Source organism: Merops nubicus, unplaced genomic scaffold (assembly GCF_000691845.1).
Source record: "Merops nubicus isolate BGI_N331 unplaced genomic scaffold, ASM69184v1 scaffold19933, whole genome shotgun sequence".
Classification (NCBI taxonomy): Eukaryota; Metazoa; Chordata; class Aves; order Coraciiformes; family Meropidae; genus Merops; species Merops nubicus.
In genome coordinates this window covers 24,551-44,202 of record NW_008599903.1, presented here as the reverse complement: position 1 = coordinate 44,202, position 19,652 = coordinate 24,551, and the positions used below count along the sequence as shown (strand labels likewise).

At 35.4% G+C, this 19,652-nt stretch overlaps 1 protein-coding gene across 1 annotated transcript in view; it reads left to right on the top strand.

Moving 5' to 3' along the window:
* Positions 1-1,259: 1,259 nt before the first annotated feature.
* Positions 1,260-19,652, top strand: part of CTR9 (CTR9, Paf1/RNA polymerase II complex component) — a gene marked incomplete at its 5' end in the record, with an annotated part of 19,102 nt that continues 709 nt past the window's right edge. Inside the window, 24 exons of the mRNA XM_008937559.1 lie at positions 1,260-1,296; positions 1,703-1,801; positions 2,403-2,642; positions 3,091-3,208; positions 3,827-3,916; positions 4,984-5,132; positions 7,668-7,775; positions 8,241-8,348; positions 8,467-8,703; positions 9,464-9,553; positions 9,648-9,776; positions 9,879-10,062; positions 11,108-11,196; positions 11,458-11,643; positions 11,821-11,908; positions 12,153-12,301; positions 14,310-14,426; positions 14,603-14,748; positions 15,961-16,032; positions 17,268-17,403; positions 17,900-18,049; positions 18,472-18,629; positions 18,905-19,001; positions 19,305-19,417. Of these exons, the coding sequence (XP_008935807.1) occupies positions 1,260-1,296; positions 1,703-1,801; positions 2,403-2,642; positions 3,091-3,208; positions 3,827-3,916; positions 4,984-5,132; positions 7,668-7,775; positions 8,241-8,348; positions 8,467-8,703; positions 9,464-9,553; positions 9,648-9,776; positions 9,879-10,062; positions 11,108-11,196; positions 11,458-11,643; positions 11,821-11,908; positions 12,153-12,301; positions 14,310-14,426; positions 14,603-14,748; positions 15,961-16,032; positions 17,268-17,403; positions 17,900-18,049; positions 18,472-18,629; positions 18,905-19,001; positions 19,305-19,417 (3,090 nt within the window). The remainder of the gene's footprint in view (positions 1,297-1,702; positions 1,802-2,402; positions 2,643-3,090; positions 3,209-3,826; positions 3,917-4,983; positions 5,133-7,667; positions 7,776-8,240; positions 8,349-8,466; positions 8,704-9,463; positions 9,554-9,647; positions 9,777-9,878; positions 10,063-11,107; positions 11,197-11,457; positions 11,644-11,820; positions 11,909-12,152; positions 12,302-14,309; positions 14,427-14,602; positions 14,749-15,960; positions 16,033-17,267; positions 17,404-17,899; positions 18,050-18,471; positions 18,630-18,904; positions 19,002-19,304; positions 19,418-19,652) is intronic.

The following is a 19,652-nucleotide window of genomic DNA, read 5'->3' as shown; positions in this document are numbered from 1 at the left end:
TTCCTGCTGGGAACAATATCTAATCTTCAGTTTGTGCTGGTGTTCGGTGGCCTTGTCCAGCTAAATTCTCTCCTAAGTTCGTTAGACGCTGATTTTTGTGACTGCACTGATGTTTAAAGAGTGTGCATGTTCTTAAATCAGCCTATAGACATGGGTAGGGCACTTGGGAAACTCTGGAATGTTACTTCGGTGTGGGTTTAGGAATTTATTTAATTTTCCTTTATTTAAAGTTGACTGTCACAAGCCACACTTAAAAACATTTAAAAGAACTATTTTGAAATTTACCAGGTATTATAAAATTTGAAGTTAAATCATTCCATGGCAGATAAAAAATTAATATCATATCTGAATAAGGTATTGAAACATGTTGCTTACAGGTTGACAGATGTTTTTTGTGAACATACAGATCCATACTGTTAACGAATTTCCATATGACTGCTGTTGAGTTTTTAAGTCTCACAGAGGTACTTCACTCTCTGTGGGTTATGTGCTGGAGGGCTGTTTTCTCTGTGACAGAATTTCTGTCCTGGTTGTCATAGTGAATAGTTTGGTCTTGGTGCTGCTGTTCAAGTTATGGGTAGGACTACTTAGATTCTGAAGTTTTTCATTAATCACTAGACATGGCTATAAAATACTTCTACTGCCCTTTTTTACTTCTGTATTTATTTACTGTGCTAGTAATATCTATTTCTCATTAATAACTATTCTAGTTATTTTAGTAGATGAGGGTTGCCCAAATTTAAAAACATCATTATCTGTCAAACAGGAGGGTACTGTGCAAGACAAACTCAAACTAAAAATAACAATATTAGCAGAAATTGTTTTGTTGGTACTTTCAGGTTTTGCATTATCAAGCTATAAACCCGTATGAACTGAATTGCTCTAATCCAGTCTTGAGAGAGAGTCCTTCCATTGGTAGTCAGGGTAGAAGCCTGGATACAGCTGCACCTTTTCCTTGATGTAAGATTAAGTTGTAATGTAGGTGACTACTATTAAGGCACTATGACTGAGTAGCAAGTGAATTAACAGACAGTTACACTGTGTTTTTAAACGTGCCACCTTGGGAATATCTGTTCCTTTTTCCTTGTTTTCCCCATCAGAAGAGTAGATCAACGTGGGAAATAGTATTTGCAAAACAGTGATTGTGTGATGAAAAGTTGTCGATATAATTTGCTCATGATGACTACAGTTGTTACTATTCAGAAATTTAGACAGTTTTTATAATGTTTCCCACTTCAATAATCTCTTCATTTTCTTAGACATAAAGGTGACTTTGCAAAATTTCAGGGCTCTCAGGTAGGTAAACTTAGGTATTGATTCTCTGGCACTTGATTACTTGGAGGATTTTGACTGTATCCTAGATCTTTGTATTAGTTGTAGGAAAAGTTTTAGAAATTCAGCAGTGTGAAGTAAAATTGATTATTATCTGAACTGTAAAAATTCTGAGCCTGAAGTCTATAGTGAAAGAAGCAGAGTTGGCATCTCTCCTAATTCTCCCTGACACCCAAACATCTTTTCCTTGATATCTGTGAAAGGCCATCACTTTTATCTTGTACAGAATACAATACATTATCACTTCTTTCTTTGTCCATAAACACAAGTATTTGTTTTGTGCACTGAAATGTCTCGCTTCTGTTGAGCTTGATGACAGGTAACATTGTTACTGACTTGTGAAAATAAAGTCTGTATTGTTTGGTTCTAGGTTATTGAGCTTGACTTTGACCAGTTACCTGAGGGTGATGAAGTTATAAGTATACTGAAACAGGAACACACTCAACTGCACATATGGATTGCCTTAGCGGTTAGTATATATGTCAGTTCTATATTTAAATATATTCAGATAATCAAATAGTAATTTCCAATTTCTTACTTTTGTGATCAGTCATAACTGAATTCTGAACAGGAGCTTAATGGGGTTATTCAGTCACAGATTTTGGGTCAGATATTGCTGTTTTAATAAGAATTTTTTTTTAATTGAATCTTTTTTTATTAAACAATGCTGCTTGAGTCCTACTTTCTAAATTTGGGGTTTTTTTTCCCCTCAATCCATAGTTTTCCTGGTTTGTGTCTTTGATTATGTACCTCATAAAAAAGAAGGGGGCAATATTTGTAGCATGGGAAGTGTGATGAAATGTGCAGAAGGTCAAAGAAGTTCAGAGGAAAAAGTTGATTCTTCAGTTACAAATAGCTGAAAGGCTTGTGTTTGAATATAAAAATACTAAGTTGGGATGATGACAGAAAAATATTTGGCAATATTGGAGTGCCTTTGTCTGATTCCACCTACATTTATGTCTGATTTATCCATACACTCTGGAAAAAGAATCTATGTAACACCTAAAGCATCAACTCAATATGTTGCTTACTCACTGGCATTGAATTTTCTTTAAAAATGTGGTTTATAGCTGGAATACTACAAACAAGGAAAAACAGAAGACTTTGTGAAGCTGTTGGAAGCTGCACGCATAGATGGTAACTTGGACTACAGAGACCATGAAAAAGATCAGATGACATGTCTGGACACTCTGGCAGCATACTATGTACAACAGGCTCGAAAGGAGAAGAACAAAGATAACAAGAAGGAGCTCATTACACAAGCTACCTTGCTGTATACTATGGCTGACAAAATTATCATGTATGATCAGGTAAAACTAAAATCTGTTTAGAAATTCGTATTTGTAAATTAATTTAGTGATCGTAAAGACGACAACAAGTATTGAGTCACTAAAGGGAAGATAGAAACTACTCAGGATTTAAAGTCTGTTAGTGTAGTACATGTAAGCAAAACTTGGAAGTATATGAAATGTGTATAGTGCCATTAGGAATAATTCTCTCTAGCTTGGAAAGTCTGATAGAACTGTCTGTCAGCTTTTGGGCATTGGAAAGGAAGAATTGGTTGTTACTGTCTTGCTTGATAATATGTGAACTTCCGAAGTGGATGATGAAGACTCTTTGTTTTATTTTTCTTTTGATATAAAGTGAAATAAATTAATTGTGGAAAGCATTATAGCATAGCCAGTTAGTAATTCATGTAGTCTAAGCTTCACATTTTACTAAGATACATGTATGGCACATCTTTTTTTCCTTATATAGAATCATTTGTTGGGAAGAGCCTGCTTTTGTCTGCTTGAAGGTGATAAGATGGATCAAGCTGATGCACAATTCCACTTTGTGCTCAACCAGTCTCCAAATAATATTCCTGCCCTTCTTGGTATGAGTTTTTGGTATTTGTGTAAAAACCTGGTCTCTCAGTTGAGTTTTGGAATTATGTGCTGAAGAAAGTGTATGTATGAGTAGAGAGGAGGAGTGTCATAAAGGAGTATGCACTTTTCACCAGAAACACATGATAGAGATTAAAATTGGGAAGTATGTAAAGGTGGAAAAGATGGGGAAAAGTATAGCGTTAGCTACTGTCTTCTGAGGCCTGTGGGCATACATCCAGTCCAACTCCTTATGTTTCCATGATGATGCCAGTCAAGCTGTGTACTTTGTTAAAGGTGAAGATACCAGTAGTGAGGAGTCAGTGGGCTGTAACACTTGTATTTTAATTTGTTTGCTTATTAGTCTTAGTAAATGTCTTTCCTCTGGACTAGAAAGAATTGCTTCTGTGGAAAACCAAGAAACTAAATGTAATGTGTTGCCATGTTTGATTTTTTTTTTTTTAAATGCACTTGACATCATGAAAGGTAATAGAAGTTGTAGATGTCCGAGATTTTCTGTTAATTTTTTAACTGTAAGTTTTGAAAATAAGCACAGCACAGGTTTACCAAATGATACGAGCTTCTGATTTATAACTGCTTTTTTTATATTTCTGGTTTATTTGTAACAGGTAAAGCATGCATTTCTTTCAACAAGAAAGATTATAGAGGAGCCCTTGCCTACTACAAGAAAGCATTGCGTACCAATCCAGGTTGTCCAGGTAAAATGAAGTATTTGCTACTGGAATTATTTGCTGTGCTTGTGAACTAACTCAAGTCTTCATAGTTCAAATACCTGAGGGATTTTTTGTGATCTGTATGTCAAAAAAAAAAAACCCAGCCCCCATTACAGAGGAGTTTAGGTGTTTGCTGACTTGAAGTGTTCATTAACTGTTAATGAGGGAAATTGTGTTTATGAAAATACTTCTCTTTTTTTTTTTGTAATTATTACCTCTTAAAGAGCTATTAGAAAAGGAGAAGTTACATGTAAGAGAAGTTAAAATTGTATGGGGAAGGGTGAACTGTTGAAGACTGTTGCAGAACCTGTCTGGAAGCTCTTGGAACAAGGATTAATAAAATGGCATATTAGCATTAATAATGGAACAAGACATGAAAAGTGAAGTTCTACCTGTAGTGCATGATGTGTTTTCTGGTGTTGTATGATCGTTTTGTTTTTTTTTTTAATTTGGCAAATCTATCAGTAATGGCTGTGAAAGCGATGCATGGGATTTAGAGATACTAGTTTATGGTATTTACGTTAGGATCATAAATACTCTGAAGTTTCTTGAGAGATGTAGTATACTTTGCAATAACCAATCTGCAAAAGAATTTATTACAAAGTTTATGAGTATTCTGTAGTCTGGTTCAGCACAAGAGTCATTGCTGCAAAAGTGAATTTAGAAATGCAAGCATTACTTTTAAACATCTTTTATTCATTCCCCTTTTTCACACAGACACAGATTTGAATCTGCTGTATGTAAATATCTCAGTATTCTTACCTCTCAGGCAGTCTGAAAGGGCAATGTGATGCGAATTCTCTGTATTAGTTCCAGAGTTTTTTGGAAATACAGAGCAATGGTCTGGGGTGTACAAAGTAATAAAGTCTTACTAATCTGTTCATGGTAGTCTTGCTGCCAAGGGGAGGCTGCCTCTAAAAACAGCATTAGATGTTTTTATAGGTTTTTGAAATAATAAAAATTCCCCTTTCAGTTTAATTGATGTCCAGAATGCAAACGAAGTCATAAAGTTGAAATTTTGTAATTCTGAATGGTGTCATCTTGTTCTGTAGCTGAGGTTCGCTTAGGTATGGGCCACTGCTTCGTGAAACTGAACAAGCTGGAAAAAGCTCGCTTAGCGTTCAGCAGAGCTCTGGAGCTGAATTCAAAATGTGTGGGGGCTTTGGTTGGATTGGCTGTTCTGGAACTCAATAATAAAGAGGTGGGTCTGACTTCACAAGATTCTATACTCAGTTTACTTATCTAAAAAAGCAAACTTTTTATCCTTTGAAAGGTAGTCTAGTTCTTAAAAAGGGTGATAAGTTTCCTAAGTCCTTTTAAGACTGCGTCACTATTGAATGTTGCTACAGATACGTGTTTGTGATGCAAGAAGCACTTTCTGAATAACTTCCTTCTATTGTTAAAAATTTTCAACTCTGTTTCTTCTAGAGATGTTAAGTACAAAGAAGCAGTGCTAAGTTAACTATTTTAATTAAAATAATAAAAATTCATGGTGAGATGAGTGAATGACTGTCCAATCACCAACAAAAATTCAGAAGTGCCAATTTCAAAATTGTACTTTAATGAGCAATAGTTGTAATATGTATAATAGCTATTCTGACTTAGTAATTTGTGACTCTGTGGAGGTTAACTAAATCAGTTTGTGCCCAGGGTGCTCTGAAGGTCCTCAAACACTTAGAGAACTCGCTTACAATGTCAGTTCTATTCTGGAGCATCAGGAATTTTTTTTTGAAAGAGAATCATGCTAACAGAAAGGTGGAGATAAAAGACACAGTCCCAGGAGATTAGTCTCAAGCTTCCAGGGAAATAAGCTTTTGAACAAGTGTTAAAGCTGTATTCAAGCTGCCTTACCATGCATGCCATGTGATAAACCAGAGCAGACAAGAACAGATTTTAACTAGACTGATGAAACAATGATAAAGTGGTGATCCTGCCTCTCTAGATGTATAACTAGAAAAATACATACACTCACACAGCTTAATTTGCATCATAAGATCTGAGATGATTAACCCATACTAAGGGAGTTATCAATGGCAGGTGTTCCCAAAGAGTAAATTTTAAAAATTGTCATATAATTGTATGTTGCTTAGATTTAGTGCTATGCTATCTGTAAAAAATATAGCTCCCTAGAAAGGTGTTTTGTTAGCATGGAATGTCCAAAAATTGTTTAGTTTACTATGTCAGAGGGAAAAAAACAACCTTAAAATTTCCATGAAAAATTCTAAAAAAATGTAGGCATGGGAGTTTTCTTTCCTAAAAGAGAAAACAGAAAATATTCTGAAGTAAAATTTTAATAAATAATCCATGGGTGAGAAACTAATGAAACTTGGTAATATTTTTCCCTGAAGGTCTTTTGACTGAAGTCAAGGGATGAATTCTTTAAGCTTTGAAAGGCTGTGATTGAAAGCTGACACACTCAAATATGTTTTTTGTCCTTTGTAATAAAAGTATCATCTGTCCTTTACTTCAGACTGTTTTCACAACTTGCACTGTGAAGTTAGTAACGTCAAAGACATGGGGGAGGGAGAAATCTTTCTCTGGAGGAAAAGATTCTCTCCGAGTTGCAAGCTACTAATTGACATCTTTTCTGTGCTTAGATATTTCTAGCGTTTCTCCCTCCTAGAAGATGTTATGATGTCAAATCAGGATTGAGACTACATTTTGTTCTCACTGAGATCTATCTCAAAGCACTTAAGAGCTTTGAGACCTCTCTTTATTTGATTTAGTTGAAATTGAACATGAGACTCAAATTATCAGAGAACTCAGGCATACACTAGTGTAATTATAAAACCTCTTTGCCTTTGAAAATTAAACCAAGAATGATTTAATATCTTCTAATCAAGGTACATTGTTATGCTAGGTTTGGAACAAACAGCCTTTTTTTTTGTTTGTTTGTTTGTAAGCCTTTTCAAACAAATTGTTTTTTGAGTGCCTATTGGACTCATGTCTCTACCTCATAAAACCTGGTCTGTTCAATAAGATAGCATTCTGCTGATATTCATTGCAAAATAAAGCTAAGATGTTACGATTACTAGATACTATTGCTGTTTCTGTTCAGAAAGAAATACTGATTTAAGTTGATGTGTTTGTGATAGAATTCTCATGGATTTCCTAAATAAATAGCAATTATTTTTTTCAGTTATGGATTTGAAATTGTACTTACATCAGATTTATACCCATGGGAAACTTTCATTAAATTGTAAAGTTTCTTTAGAAAACAGTAAGTTGATATAATAATATCTGTATGTAAACACTGCAAACTTCTACCATTTTTAAAAAAAATTAGAACTTAATTTCTAGTAGCTCTTAATTAAACATCTGAAGTTTGAACATGAGAATATTTTCCTTAAACTGTTGAGCAAATTGCATAAAAATTTGAAATGAAAACCAAAAAGGAACTAGTGACATAGAACAGTAGGAAGCTGCCATACAGTGCAAGTGTGAAATGTCAAAGGACACCAAGACTAAGGTTTTAGTGTTGGTGTTTGTTTTTTTTTTTTTTCCCCCTGGGAAATCTCACTCTGCTTTTTTCCATCCCTGTGTGGTGGCAGCTTCATTTGCCATTTTCCATCTGTGTGCTGCAGGGAGAAAGGCCAGTAGCCAAATTTACTGTTTAGTTAGCCCAACAAGGTTTTGTCAGAATTCCTGCAATGGCCTAGACTGAAGAATAGTTTTGAACATCTTAATAAGATACAGGTATTGAGGTGCTGCTAATAGCTGTCAATGTTTTATTTAGGCTGATTCCATCAAGAATGGTGTTCAGCTCCTCTCTAGGGCTTACACAATTGATCCCAGTAATCCTATGGTGTTGAATCATTTGGCTAATCACTTCTTCTTCAAGAAGGTAAGAGGTCTGTGGAATTTTACAGTTAAATACTTGGTAACCTCTGAACAGCAAAGATTCTGGTGTTATATTCCATCTTATTTCATCAAGCTGACTGGTGCCTGATATGGAACTGTTAATCTAGATAGACAAGCATAAAGTTTTTGACTTAAATTTTCTATAAACTTTTCTCAAGAAAGCCAAGAAAAGGTAGATTTATTTCTTAAGTCAAGGCCACGTTTGTGTTCAGAAGTATTTTGCTTGGGTTTTATTTTTATCTCTTCCCCCTCTTCCATGCTCTAAAATATGAGATAGAGAAACGAACAGTAACCACTAAACCTGAATCTGTTGTTACTAATTTATTTAGTGCTATGGCTAAGTCTTCTTTCTTTTTCTTCCATCCTTGTTTAAGTAATAAATTACTTGCCCATAAGTAAAGTGAAGGCTTTCAAGTTTCATTTCACTTCCTTTTTTTTTTTTTTTCAGGACTATGGTAAAGTACAACACTTGGCTCTTCATGCTTTCCATAATACGGAAGTTGAAGCAATGCAGGCAGAGAGTTGTTATCAGCTGGCGAGGTCCTTTCATGTACAGGTAGGGAGGTTTTTAAAAGCGCCCTTTAGAGACTACACTTAAAAGTATGTTACAGAAGTTCATACAAAGATTACCTGTAAAAACACTACCTGTTCTTTATGTACTTCTTCTTTATTAGGAAGATTATGATCAAGCTTTCCAGTATTATTACCAGGCTACTCAGTTTGCCTCATCTTCTTTTGTTCTTCCGTTTTTTGGATTGGGTCAAATGTACATTTATCGAGGAGACAAAGAGAATGCATCACAATGCTTTGAAAAAGTTTTGAAAGCCTATCCTAACAATTACGAAACTATGAAAATCCTTGGATCTCTTTATGCAGCTTCAGAAGACCAGGAGAAACGGGATATTGCGAAGGTGAGTTTTGTGTCTGCTAGCCTTGTACTTTTACATTCAAGAGTAGAACTTTTCATCAGACTGTACCTTAAGTTGCATAAAACTCGGTGTTGCTTGGCTGTAGGTATAGATATTTAATATTGGTTGTCATGAGAGGTTGAGAGTCACAGCTTCTGGAGAGAACTGAGACTGGAACTGGGCTCTGGCTAAAGTAAGTCCAGGAATTTAGAGGAGTGTCAGCCTTCTGTTTGTATTTGGTACTATGAAAAAGGCAGAATTCTTCCCACATAAGTTAAAATTCTCTAAAGATGGTAAGTTAGCTAGTGAATTCCTGAAGGTAGCAGATTAGCTAGTGATTTCCAGCAAGCACTTGTAACACTGACCTTCCAGATAAGCTAAGACACCTTTTTTTTTTTTTTTTTTTTTTTTTTTAAATGGGAGAGTTTTTACCCATCTAGTGTTGGGTAAATAAATGGGGGAAAAAAAAAAGTTAGACATCACTTTTCTAGCTTTTCATGTGAATGTAGCAGGGTTTGCTTTTGTAATGCTTTAATTGAATATTATGTTCTACTGGTATGTACAATAATGAAGGAAGGAAACTAATGCTTTTTTTGTGACTAAATTGTGCAAATGTTTAGGATGTTTTCTTTTACAGTATGGTGTATCTTTCTAGTGTTACAGTTAATACCTTCATTCTTTTGGGGGATTCTATTTATTTATTTATTTATGTTAAACAGTTTATGCTCACAAAGAGGCATAATTGTTTTCTGCTGTTTTTCAGGGTCATCTAAAGAAAGTCACTGAACAATATCCTGATGATGTAGAGGCATGGATTGAGCTAGCCCAAATTCTAGAACAGACTGATATACAGGTATTATTAATACACACTTGGTGAGTTAATGTGTGTGCTTTTCTTAAGAGCCCATTCTCTTGTTTTTTTTCATCCACTTTCTTTCTTTGTAAAGGGTGCACTGTCAGCCTATGGTACAGCCACACGCATTCTGCAAGAGAAAGTACAGGCTGATGTCCCACCAGAGATTTTGAATAATGTGGGTGCTCTGCACTTCAGGCTCGGAAACTTGGGAGAAGCCAAGGTACATGAAAAGTTTGAACTGAGTTTCTTCATCACCCTGAAGTTTTCCTTTAAGAATATTCTGGAATGCTTTATTCCTTTTTTTTCTTTTTTTCTGCTTTAGAAATATTTTTTGGCATCACTGGATCGTGCAAAAGCAGAAGCTGAACATGATGAGCATTATTATAATGCTATCTCTGTAACAACGTCCTATAACCTTGCCAGACTATATGAGGCGATGTGTGAATTTCATGAAGCGGAAAAGCTGTATAAAAACATTTTAAGAGAACATCCTAATTACGTTGATTGTAAGAAACACTTGGTATTTTAGTTCCACAGTGCTTATAATACAAAATGTCTTCCCATTTACAGTGTTTTCTGGTCTCCTTATATCTGTCTTCACTTCTTTACATCGTAGTTTTGGTGCCTTCTTGCATACCTGCTATATTCTGTGCCTTTTTTTTTGCCTTAAGGCCTGCATCGTCTTTGAAGTCCAATCTTTAAAGTACCTTTAAGCCTTCTAGTTATTGGTAAATCATACTGTACTTCAAGAACCTAGCAGAATTAGCTTATCTAGACTTGCACACCTTTACTCACTTGCTCCCCACCTGCATCGAAGTTTTTGCATCTCGGCATTTGGGTGCAATCAAGGTCATCGACTTGCTGTGCCCAGGCTCTTAGCTCCACCTCTGTGGGTAGAAATACAGACCCTCTGGGAGAATAACTTTATCTTGGACCTTGGCCTTCCTCCAGGGAAGAAGGGCTGTTGAGCATGTTAGCACAGCTTCCATGGCACATCTTGATTTTTTTTTTTTTTTTTTTTTTTCTCCTCACTCCACTTCTGGAATCCTGCCCCCAAGTAGCTGACCTGTGATATGTGGCAAAGGCAAGGTCGTAGCCCTTGCTGAGCAAGCTGCAGCACATGATGTGCCCCAGCCTAAACTATAGCCTTTTCTCTGCTTGCTTTCTGTTGTCACCTGCCAACTGATACTCTTCCCAAAGCTTGCAGAGATGGGATAGCTGTTTAAAGTGGAGCGAGGAGAACCGTGAAAGTGATGTATCCTTCTTTACTTGAGGTTTCTTAATTGTCTTTAATTTATGAAACCAATTAAAAACATTTACGTTTTAACATAGAAATCTGCAATTTCTGTATCACCATTGTGGATGGATGTTCCTCTCCACGTGGTGTGTCTCATTGTGAATAGAATATGAAAGGTGTCTTAATGCTTGCTGTCTTTAGCAGACCAAGAAAAAGACTGCTTTTGAAATTCATGCATGGCCAATATTGTCTTTGTTTCAGATTGTTTTAACCTGTTTCCTAATTTTTATTTTATTTTCTGTTTTTATCTTTAGGCTACTTGCGGTTGGGAGCTATGGCTAGGGATAAAGGAAATTTTTATGAGGCCTCTGATTGGTTTAAAGAAGCACTTCAGATAAATCAGGTTTGTAACTCTTGAAGTGTTTAAAGGTAAAACAATTGAAAAACTTAACTTTATTTTCCTTTTCTTGCATTTTTATTTTGTTCATATAAACTAGGGGAAGAAGAGAGAACTACTGGGATATCTGTGGTTTTGTTTGTTGTGTTGTTTTGTTCTATTTTTTTGAATATGGAATTCTATTTAAGAAAAATAGCATTTTATACTTAAAGGTAACCTTGCAATGGAAGGTGATGCTTTTGCAACTTGCAGTGAACTTTTCTTTAGGACCATCCAGATGCTTGGTCTCTGATTGGCAATCTTCATTTGGCTAAACAAGAGTGGGGTCCAGGACAGAAGAAATTTGAAAGAATACTGAAACAGCCTTCCACACAAAATGATACTTATTCCATGCTGGCTCTTGGCAATGTCTGGTTGCAGACTCTACATCAACCCACAAGAGACAGAGAAAAGGTAATGGGCATCTGTCTGCATTGTGTGTGGTTTTATTTAATTTTTGTACACTTTTTAGCTACTCAGAGCCTTTTCTTGATGCCTGTTGGCATCTTATAGTCCATAAAACTTATGGGTAGATCTTTTAATACTCTGTTATGGAAGTGAGTGATCCAATTGGGATACTTCTTTCTGCAGGAGAAGCGTCATCAAGACCGTGCATTAGCAATCTACAAGCAAGTACTCAGAAATGATCCAAAGAACTTGTATGCTGCTAATGGCATAGGTGAATATTAGATTCCAATTTTCCTTCATAGGTGATCATTTTCTTGTGTTTCGTGCTTTAATATAGACTTGCTTTTGCAGGCCCTGAACACTATGGTAAGAGAGCACAGGAAAGAGTAGCTTTAGTATGGCAGCTATGTCACTTTAATGGGGAACTTTCTTCAAGCAATATTTGGTTTTCTTTGGTTGAAGTACATGGTACAGGAACCTGGAAGCTTACACTGTACATATTGCTTTACCCTTAGGAGCTGTCTTGGCACATAAAGGATATTTCCGTGAAGCTCGTGATGTCTTTGCCCAAGTGAGAGAGGCAACAGCAGATATCAGTGATGTGTGGCTGAATTTGGCACATATCTACGTAGAACAGAAACAGTACATCAGTGCTGTGCAGATGGTAACATCTCTAAATTGAACCTCATAATATGTTGGGTTAGATGACTTCTGGATGCTTCTCTGCTGTCATAGCAGCTGCAAAAGTTTCTGAATAGTAACTGAACTAGTTACAGGTCTTTTTCTAGCATGCTGTTGACTGTCAAATTTAGATTTAAAAATCAACTGCCAAATGTGGGTAAGAAGTAACCAAGCACCTACCAACTTGTACACTTTTTTTGGTAGCAGAGTTAAAACATAATTGGGTTTGAATTTTGGTCTTGGAATTAATTTTTAGTCAGAGAGAAGTTTCAGTCAGTGTAGTTACAGTATATGGTTTACATTCAGATACTATTGAAGTAAGTGAATGCATTTACTACTGGGATTTTTTCATTAGCAACACTTTTTGTTCTTGCAAATGATTGCATAAATAAATGACAGTTGGAGCTGTCTGAAAAGATGGTTGTGTCATGATTTCTCTCACCACAGTTATTATCACAAGATAGTTCATGTTGGAAGAAATCTGTTTGTGTCATCTAGTTCAACCTGCTCAATCAAGCTAACTTCCAAATGTCAACCTACTCTAACTAAATTGAAAAAAAAAAAAAGGCATATTCTGCACAGGACAGAAGCTCAGAACATACTTATTTCATTAAGTTTGAGTGCATATTAAGGTTCAAAAATACTTAATTCAGAGCTGTCCTGAAGCTTTTTGTGATAGTTATAAGGAAGAGATACTAGGCCTTTCTTACTTGATCAATACCTCAGTGGTCACTGCCCCAGTGAATGACTGTTAAAAGCCTTTGGTAACACGATCAGATTCGTTCTGTTTGAATGGGGTCTGTTATCTTCTTAACATCTTACCTGTTTTTATTGACAAAAGGGCAAATGAAAGTCCAATGTTAGCTGTTGTTTAATCAGTGAATTACAGTGGGAAACTAGGTGTCATTTTCACCTTTCGTTTTGTCAGAAAAAGACTGTATTCATTCACTAATATAGTTAATAAAGCTCTTAGTAGACAGGTGTTTATTTACTGTGGTGTTCGGTTGTTCCCTGGGTTCTGCTATGCTGTCAGTACAAGCTACAATCTGAAATACACAATATTTGACTCAAAGGGAGACAGATGGAATTTAATAGCCTAGCTTGCTGCAGCCACAGCAGTTATTCTAGTGAGTTTTCTACCATAATGTATACAAAGATTTAAGCCAAATATAAAGTCTTTGACTCTAAAGGCAAGTGAAATTTGGGTGCTCACAACACATTGTGATCCAAGAGTAGTGATTTCAGGCATTGCAATTCAGACCAGTTTTTGTATTTGAGCTGGAAATAAAAATTATTTTGTATTTCTTAATTTTTTTGAAATTTAGAAAGGGTGAATGATTCCTTGAGAAAAGGGTATGTCAAATAAAAGCCACTTATTACTTGAAAGGATAAATTTTATAACTGTTTGAACTTTAATTCTAGACTCACAGAACCTATAGTAACAAATCTTCTTTAACACTTTAGAAGAACTAGATGTTCCTTGGCATGCCAAGTTATTCAGCTTGGTGGACAGAAGAAATTTGGCATTGTCTGAAAGGTGTGGGGTTTTTTAACTAATTGCATCAGATATATGGAACTACTACATGAAATGTATTTTAATTTGTAAAATATCCTTTGTGAATAAAGACAGTAGATTCCCTGCCCCCACACTACAAAGAACAATTGAGTACTCTTAAAATGACTTGTGTTTGTTGGACTTTAACAATAGATGGTACTTGCAAAGTAGTCTGTTGTATTTTAAGACCTACAGAGCCTCCTGGACTGATGCAAGTTGCCAGAAAAATCAAGTACTTGCTATGGAATAGCAGAAAGAATTTTTCTGATCAGTGAAAAGGAGGCATCCATGTAGCAGCATGACTCACTTTCTTAAAAACCAAAGACATGTTAGCAGTAATGCTTTTTAGAAATAGAAACATTTGCTGGACTTAACTAACTAAAATAATCATTGTCACCTCTTAATTTTGATTTTCTGTTTTTCCCCTCCATTTCAGTATGAAAACTGCCTCAGAAAGTTCTATAAGCATCAAAATACTGAAGTGTTGTTATATTTGGCCCGGGCACTCTTCAAATGTGGCAAGTTACAGGAATGCAAACAAACTTTGTTAAAGGTACAAATATAAAGCATATATATCAGAGAATAAAATTAGTGTAAGTTGATGCATGTTTGTATCTTTCTAAATTCTCTAGTCTGGGATTGAAATAATGGTGCTTATTCTTGGCATGTAACTAGTATACTTCTTTATCGTGTTGTAGCATATCTTAAGAACAAGTTTTTTATTTACAGGCCAGGCATGTAGCACCAAGTGATACAGTCCTTATGTTCAATGTGGCTTTAGTGCTACAAAGACTAGCTACCTCTGTCCTGAAAGATGAAAAAAGCAATCTAAAGGAAGTGCTTAATGCTGTAAAAGAACTGGAGCTAGCCCACAGGTAAAGATAGTTTACTCCTAATCATTATAACCTGTTTTGTTGTTCCTTTACAGTAAATTTGAAATATAGGTCACAAATGTGGTAAGAAGACCAATCATCTCTGGTGAAGCACTCTATGTAATTCAAGAGTTTCTAGTAGAAAAAAAAAATATTGGACCTGACAAAGCTGCACATTCAGCCTTTGCTCCAGAGCCACTTTTGTTTGGCCAGGTGGCCACTATATATTTCCCAAAGGGTTTTGTATTACTTTGATCAAGATGCAGTTTTTGGAAAAGCATAGTTGAAAAAAAAGTTTTAAAATATTCCATGAATTTATACTTTTTTTGACAATTTCTTTCAAAACAGCTTACAAGCAAATCTATATTATATAAGCCTAGTTCATGACTGATAGTCCATGAAAACTGCTTTTGCCCTTCTGTTAGCAAGAAAAGCCTAAGTACTCTTGTAGCTTTAGAACAGAAGCAGTTTCTTACATGAGATCTTTTGTGAGCTCTCTCTTAAGAGATCTTTTAGTTCTCTTTAAAAAAAAAAAAAAAATCTGGGCAGAAAACATGATTTATGTGATCCAGTTGACACCATCTTTGAACAGAAGGTTTTCAACCATTTATTCTGCTCCTAGATATTGCTGGTGTAGCTGGTGCTTTCTTTATGCATTCCAAGCTCTGCTGTTGAGGACAGATGTTGCCTTTCAGTAGTTTTGTCAACTAAAGGCAGCCTTTCATACAAGCAAGCATTTCACACTTCTGGTACTTTAGATAATGCAAACCAGACATTCAAACATGAATTCTAGCTTAAATTCAGTTGGAACCTTGTTATTATCCTGAGAAAATTGCATGAAGGCCTTAATTTCTACCCATTAACTAAAAATTCAGATGACTGTCACATTTTGGAAATTAGCACTTAAGGTATGACAGATAAGTAATAAATCTACTGCAGACAGTAATTGCTAGGAACCCGTAAATGATATCTTAGAAAAAAATCTGTTCTGGGTTTTTCTTCTGCTCTAGAGTGGTTTTAGAATGTTTCAAATGTGGAGAACTCTGAATGATTTTTATACTGTTAGAAGGGGCTGCACATGGAGAAAAATAGTGAGATTTCCTTGTCTGTTGATTTTTTTGGGGTTGTCGCAGGAGTAAATGCCTTGTTTTAAGGGAAAATTACAACAAAAATGTAAGTAATGCCATATTTGCTTTGTTGTATTTTTTCCTCCAGGTACTTCAGTTACTTGAGTAAAGTAGGTGATAAGATGAGATTTGACTTGGCACTTGCTGCTACAGAAGCCAGGTAACATAAACAAACAAACAAACAAATAGATGGGAAAAAACCAAAACAAAACAAAAAAACCCCACACAAACAAACAAGAAAAACACAAACAAAACTGAAAAACAAAACTACAAACAAATCCTTCATTCACATACCAGAATATTTTTGTCTTGTTTTTTCATATTAACACTGGATTCTAAAATTTCAGCTGACAATTTCTTAGAACATAATTACTCCCTATTTTTGTTTCCTTCTTTTCTTGTCCTTGCTTTCTAGCGCTTTTGTGTAGTATAAAACTCTAAACATGTGATGTCTGTCATTAGCTGGAGCCTGTAAAACTTACCTGGTTTAATGGCAAATTTCCCATCAGTGAGAGTGCAGTAACATTTATTTAAACATCTTTAGCTCTCACTGTTTTGACTTTAAACATAATCTAATAGCAAGTTTGCTTTCATGGAGACTTTGAGGTAGTTCATGGGTGAATAGCATGGTTCAGTTACTGAAACTTGAAGAACTTTTGTTTTGCAGAGTCTAATCTTTAACTTTTGCTCAGAGTAATGAGCTTGTACATGAGCCTGTTCAAATCAGTTTCCTTGTAAACTTGGTTCTTAGGTTTTCACTCAGTATGCCCTGTGTTTCTGTTATTGCACATTATTCTAAGTTTTTCATAGCCATATACAAATAACATGTGTCATCCATTGTGCACTCTGCATCTTAAGTGGGTATCGTTAAAACACTTTGTACAGAGAAGAGAAGAAAATGTTAATCTTAATATCAAAAAAGAAGTGCCATTGAAATGTTAAGTAAGGGTATTTAAAGTGTCTTTAATGTTTCATGAGAATTGAACACTTTATGCAAACTTAACTCTTACACAATTGATTTTTTTAAGATGGATTATTTCTAGCTGCTTTTTGATTAGGTTTGTTAGTACTTTGTGGTTAAATACAAGCTCTTATTAACCATACCTCTGAAGCTGTCCGTATTAGTTGGGATGATTCCTTTTATGTTCATGTGGTAGTTTTTGTGTTTGACTTGGCTAAATTTTAAGTGTGAAGCAAGATTGTATATTGCAAGATAAACTCACTTACTACAGATTAGTTTACGGAATAATCTGTACTACTCTTCTGCGTTATTTCAATTAGCTTTTTGTTTCTTTTATTTGGGATATGAACATAGTGTGATATATGCCACTTATAAAACTGTTTCTTGTAGTATGTTTTCCACCTTCCTTTACTTCAAAACATTTCATGTTACAGGCAATGCTCTGACTTACTGAGTCAAGCCCAGTATCATGTTGCTCGGGCACGCAAGCAGGATGAAGAAGAGAGGGAGCTGCGTGCAAAGCAAGAGCAAGAAAAGGAGCTGCTTCGACAAAAACTACTTAAAGAACAGGTTTTATTCTGTTACATTCTGTATATTATATTTTTTAAAACTATATTTTTAAAAAGTATACATATCAGCAATATGCTTGTGTTGGTCTTTGGTGGTACGTGCTGTTACTGATGTCTGATAGGTATTTCTAATATATGTACTAATGTCTAGTAGCTATTTTTCTTAGAGGAAGTGCTAGCAGCAGATGTTACATCTGATAGGTGATAGTCTTTCTCATAGCATCAGAAATAAGGTTTTATTTTTATAGTGAAATAAAATTTGTGTATTTGGCAGGCTGGATGAGGAAGCACTTGGTGCAACAGTTCTTTTGGACTTTTACCTACTCTACCACAGGCTTATAGAAACTTTTTTTTTTCTCTATGTGGACCTTCTAGAAGACATACTGTCAAAAGTCAATTTTCTAGTTTCTTGGTAGTAAATAATCAATACATCTGTGATTATAGTCGTCACAGTGCTGCAAACACAGTAGTAATGGTTGGTTTTCCCTCTGTTTCAGGAAGAGAAGCGCCTAAGAGAAAAAGAAGAACAGAAGAAACTTCTGGAACAAAGAGCTCAATATGTGGAGAAAACCAAAAATATTCTGATGTTCACTGGTGAAGTAGAAGGATCAAAGGAGAAAAAACGTGGTGGTGGTGGTGGAGGCAGGGTAAACAGAATTTATGTATTTATTTTAAATCTCCTTCATTTTTGCTTTTTTGATATATGGTCTCTTGCAATAGCAGAGGTTTTTAATTTCAAGCTTTTAGGCTCCACTGCATGAAACTGCACAGGTTTAATACCCAAATGTAAAAATTGGAGGCTAATACTTAAAAGTTCCAAGCATAGTGGCATCACTGAAATCTGTTTTTCAGTTGTTAAAATAGCAGAAGGCTATTTATGTGCAAATTTGGAACCAGTTTCTAAATTATATCTATCTAGAGGTTATGAAAAAGTTGGCACAAGAAAGTCTGTATCTGCATATATTGAAAAATGTTTTCATATAAAGTTGCTATTTTGAATTGTTTTCTGGTAGCTTTTTAACTGGAGTGTGAATAATAAGCTATGTTGTGGGGCTTTTATTTATTATAGCGTTCCAAAAAAGGAGCAGGGGAATTTGATGAATTCGTCAACGATGACAGTGATGAAGACCTGCCTGTTTCTAGAAAGAAAAAGAAGAGGAAGGGCAGTGGTAGTGAACAGGATGGGGAAGAAGAGGAGGGTGAGAGAAAGAAGAAGAAGAGGAGGAGGTAACTGATAATTTAATGTTAGATTTCCCTGAGAAGATAGTATGGCTTTTAAGTATATTCTCATGCTAACAGTTTAAAAAATGAACATTGTCAAGAGGTCATATGATTAATTTTTATTCACACATCAGCATTATGAGACTTGAACGGCCATTCTACAAAAGAAGTACAAATAACACGTGATAGACTGGACATTTCTTGAGACTGATATTTTTGCATGTGTTAGGTTTTTTTGCGATGTTATGCTTTGCATCATATAAAATATGCTTCTGTTTAAGACCCCAGAAAGCAGATGAGGGGAGTGATGATGAAGAACATGAAAATGGTCCAAGACCTAAGAAACGACGTCCACCCAAAGCAGAGAAAAAGAAGGCTGTAAGTTAAATTCTGAGCAACTGCATCACTGTTTAAATATGCCTTTGGAGTTCAGGAGTACACTAGTCAAGAGAGATTGATGTTTGTCCTATAGCAAACTGCCTTTGAGCTTATTTTTATCCTCCTATCCTGTTGCTGCTTCAGGAATGAAAGGGATATTTCCAAGACATCTAGAATTAAAAGTGAGAGTAAATGGAAAATTTTTCAAAAGCATTTCTAGTTTTAGGAATATGTTTCTACATTTGGGCAGTGTGCTTTAACCAGCCATATGAACAAGCCACCCTTTGCTTTTCTTCTATATAGCCCAAACCAGAACGTCTGCCTCCTTCAATGAAAGGAAAGATCAAATCAAAAGCCATCATTTCATCAAGTGATGATTCTTCTGATGAGGATAAACTCAAAATTGCCGATGATGGGTAAGAACCTTAATTAACTTTGTATGTACTAAATATGTACTAAAGTTTCATTGTGTGCTTTCAAGCGAAACTGCAGTGTTAATAATGAGATAATGTGAAGATAATGAGAAGTTTTTCATTGTACCCACAACATCACTTTCTGTTGCAAAATAATTCTACTCACTCTTCTCATTCTGTCAAGGCTAGCATTACTCAAATCCTGGTGTCTCATTTTATTTTTAAGCTAATGATAGCA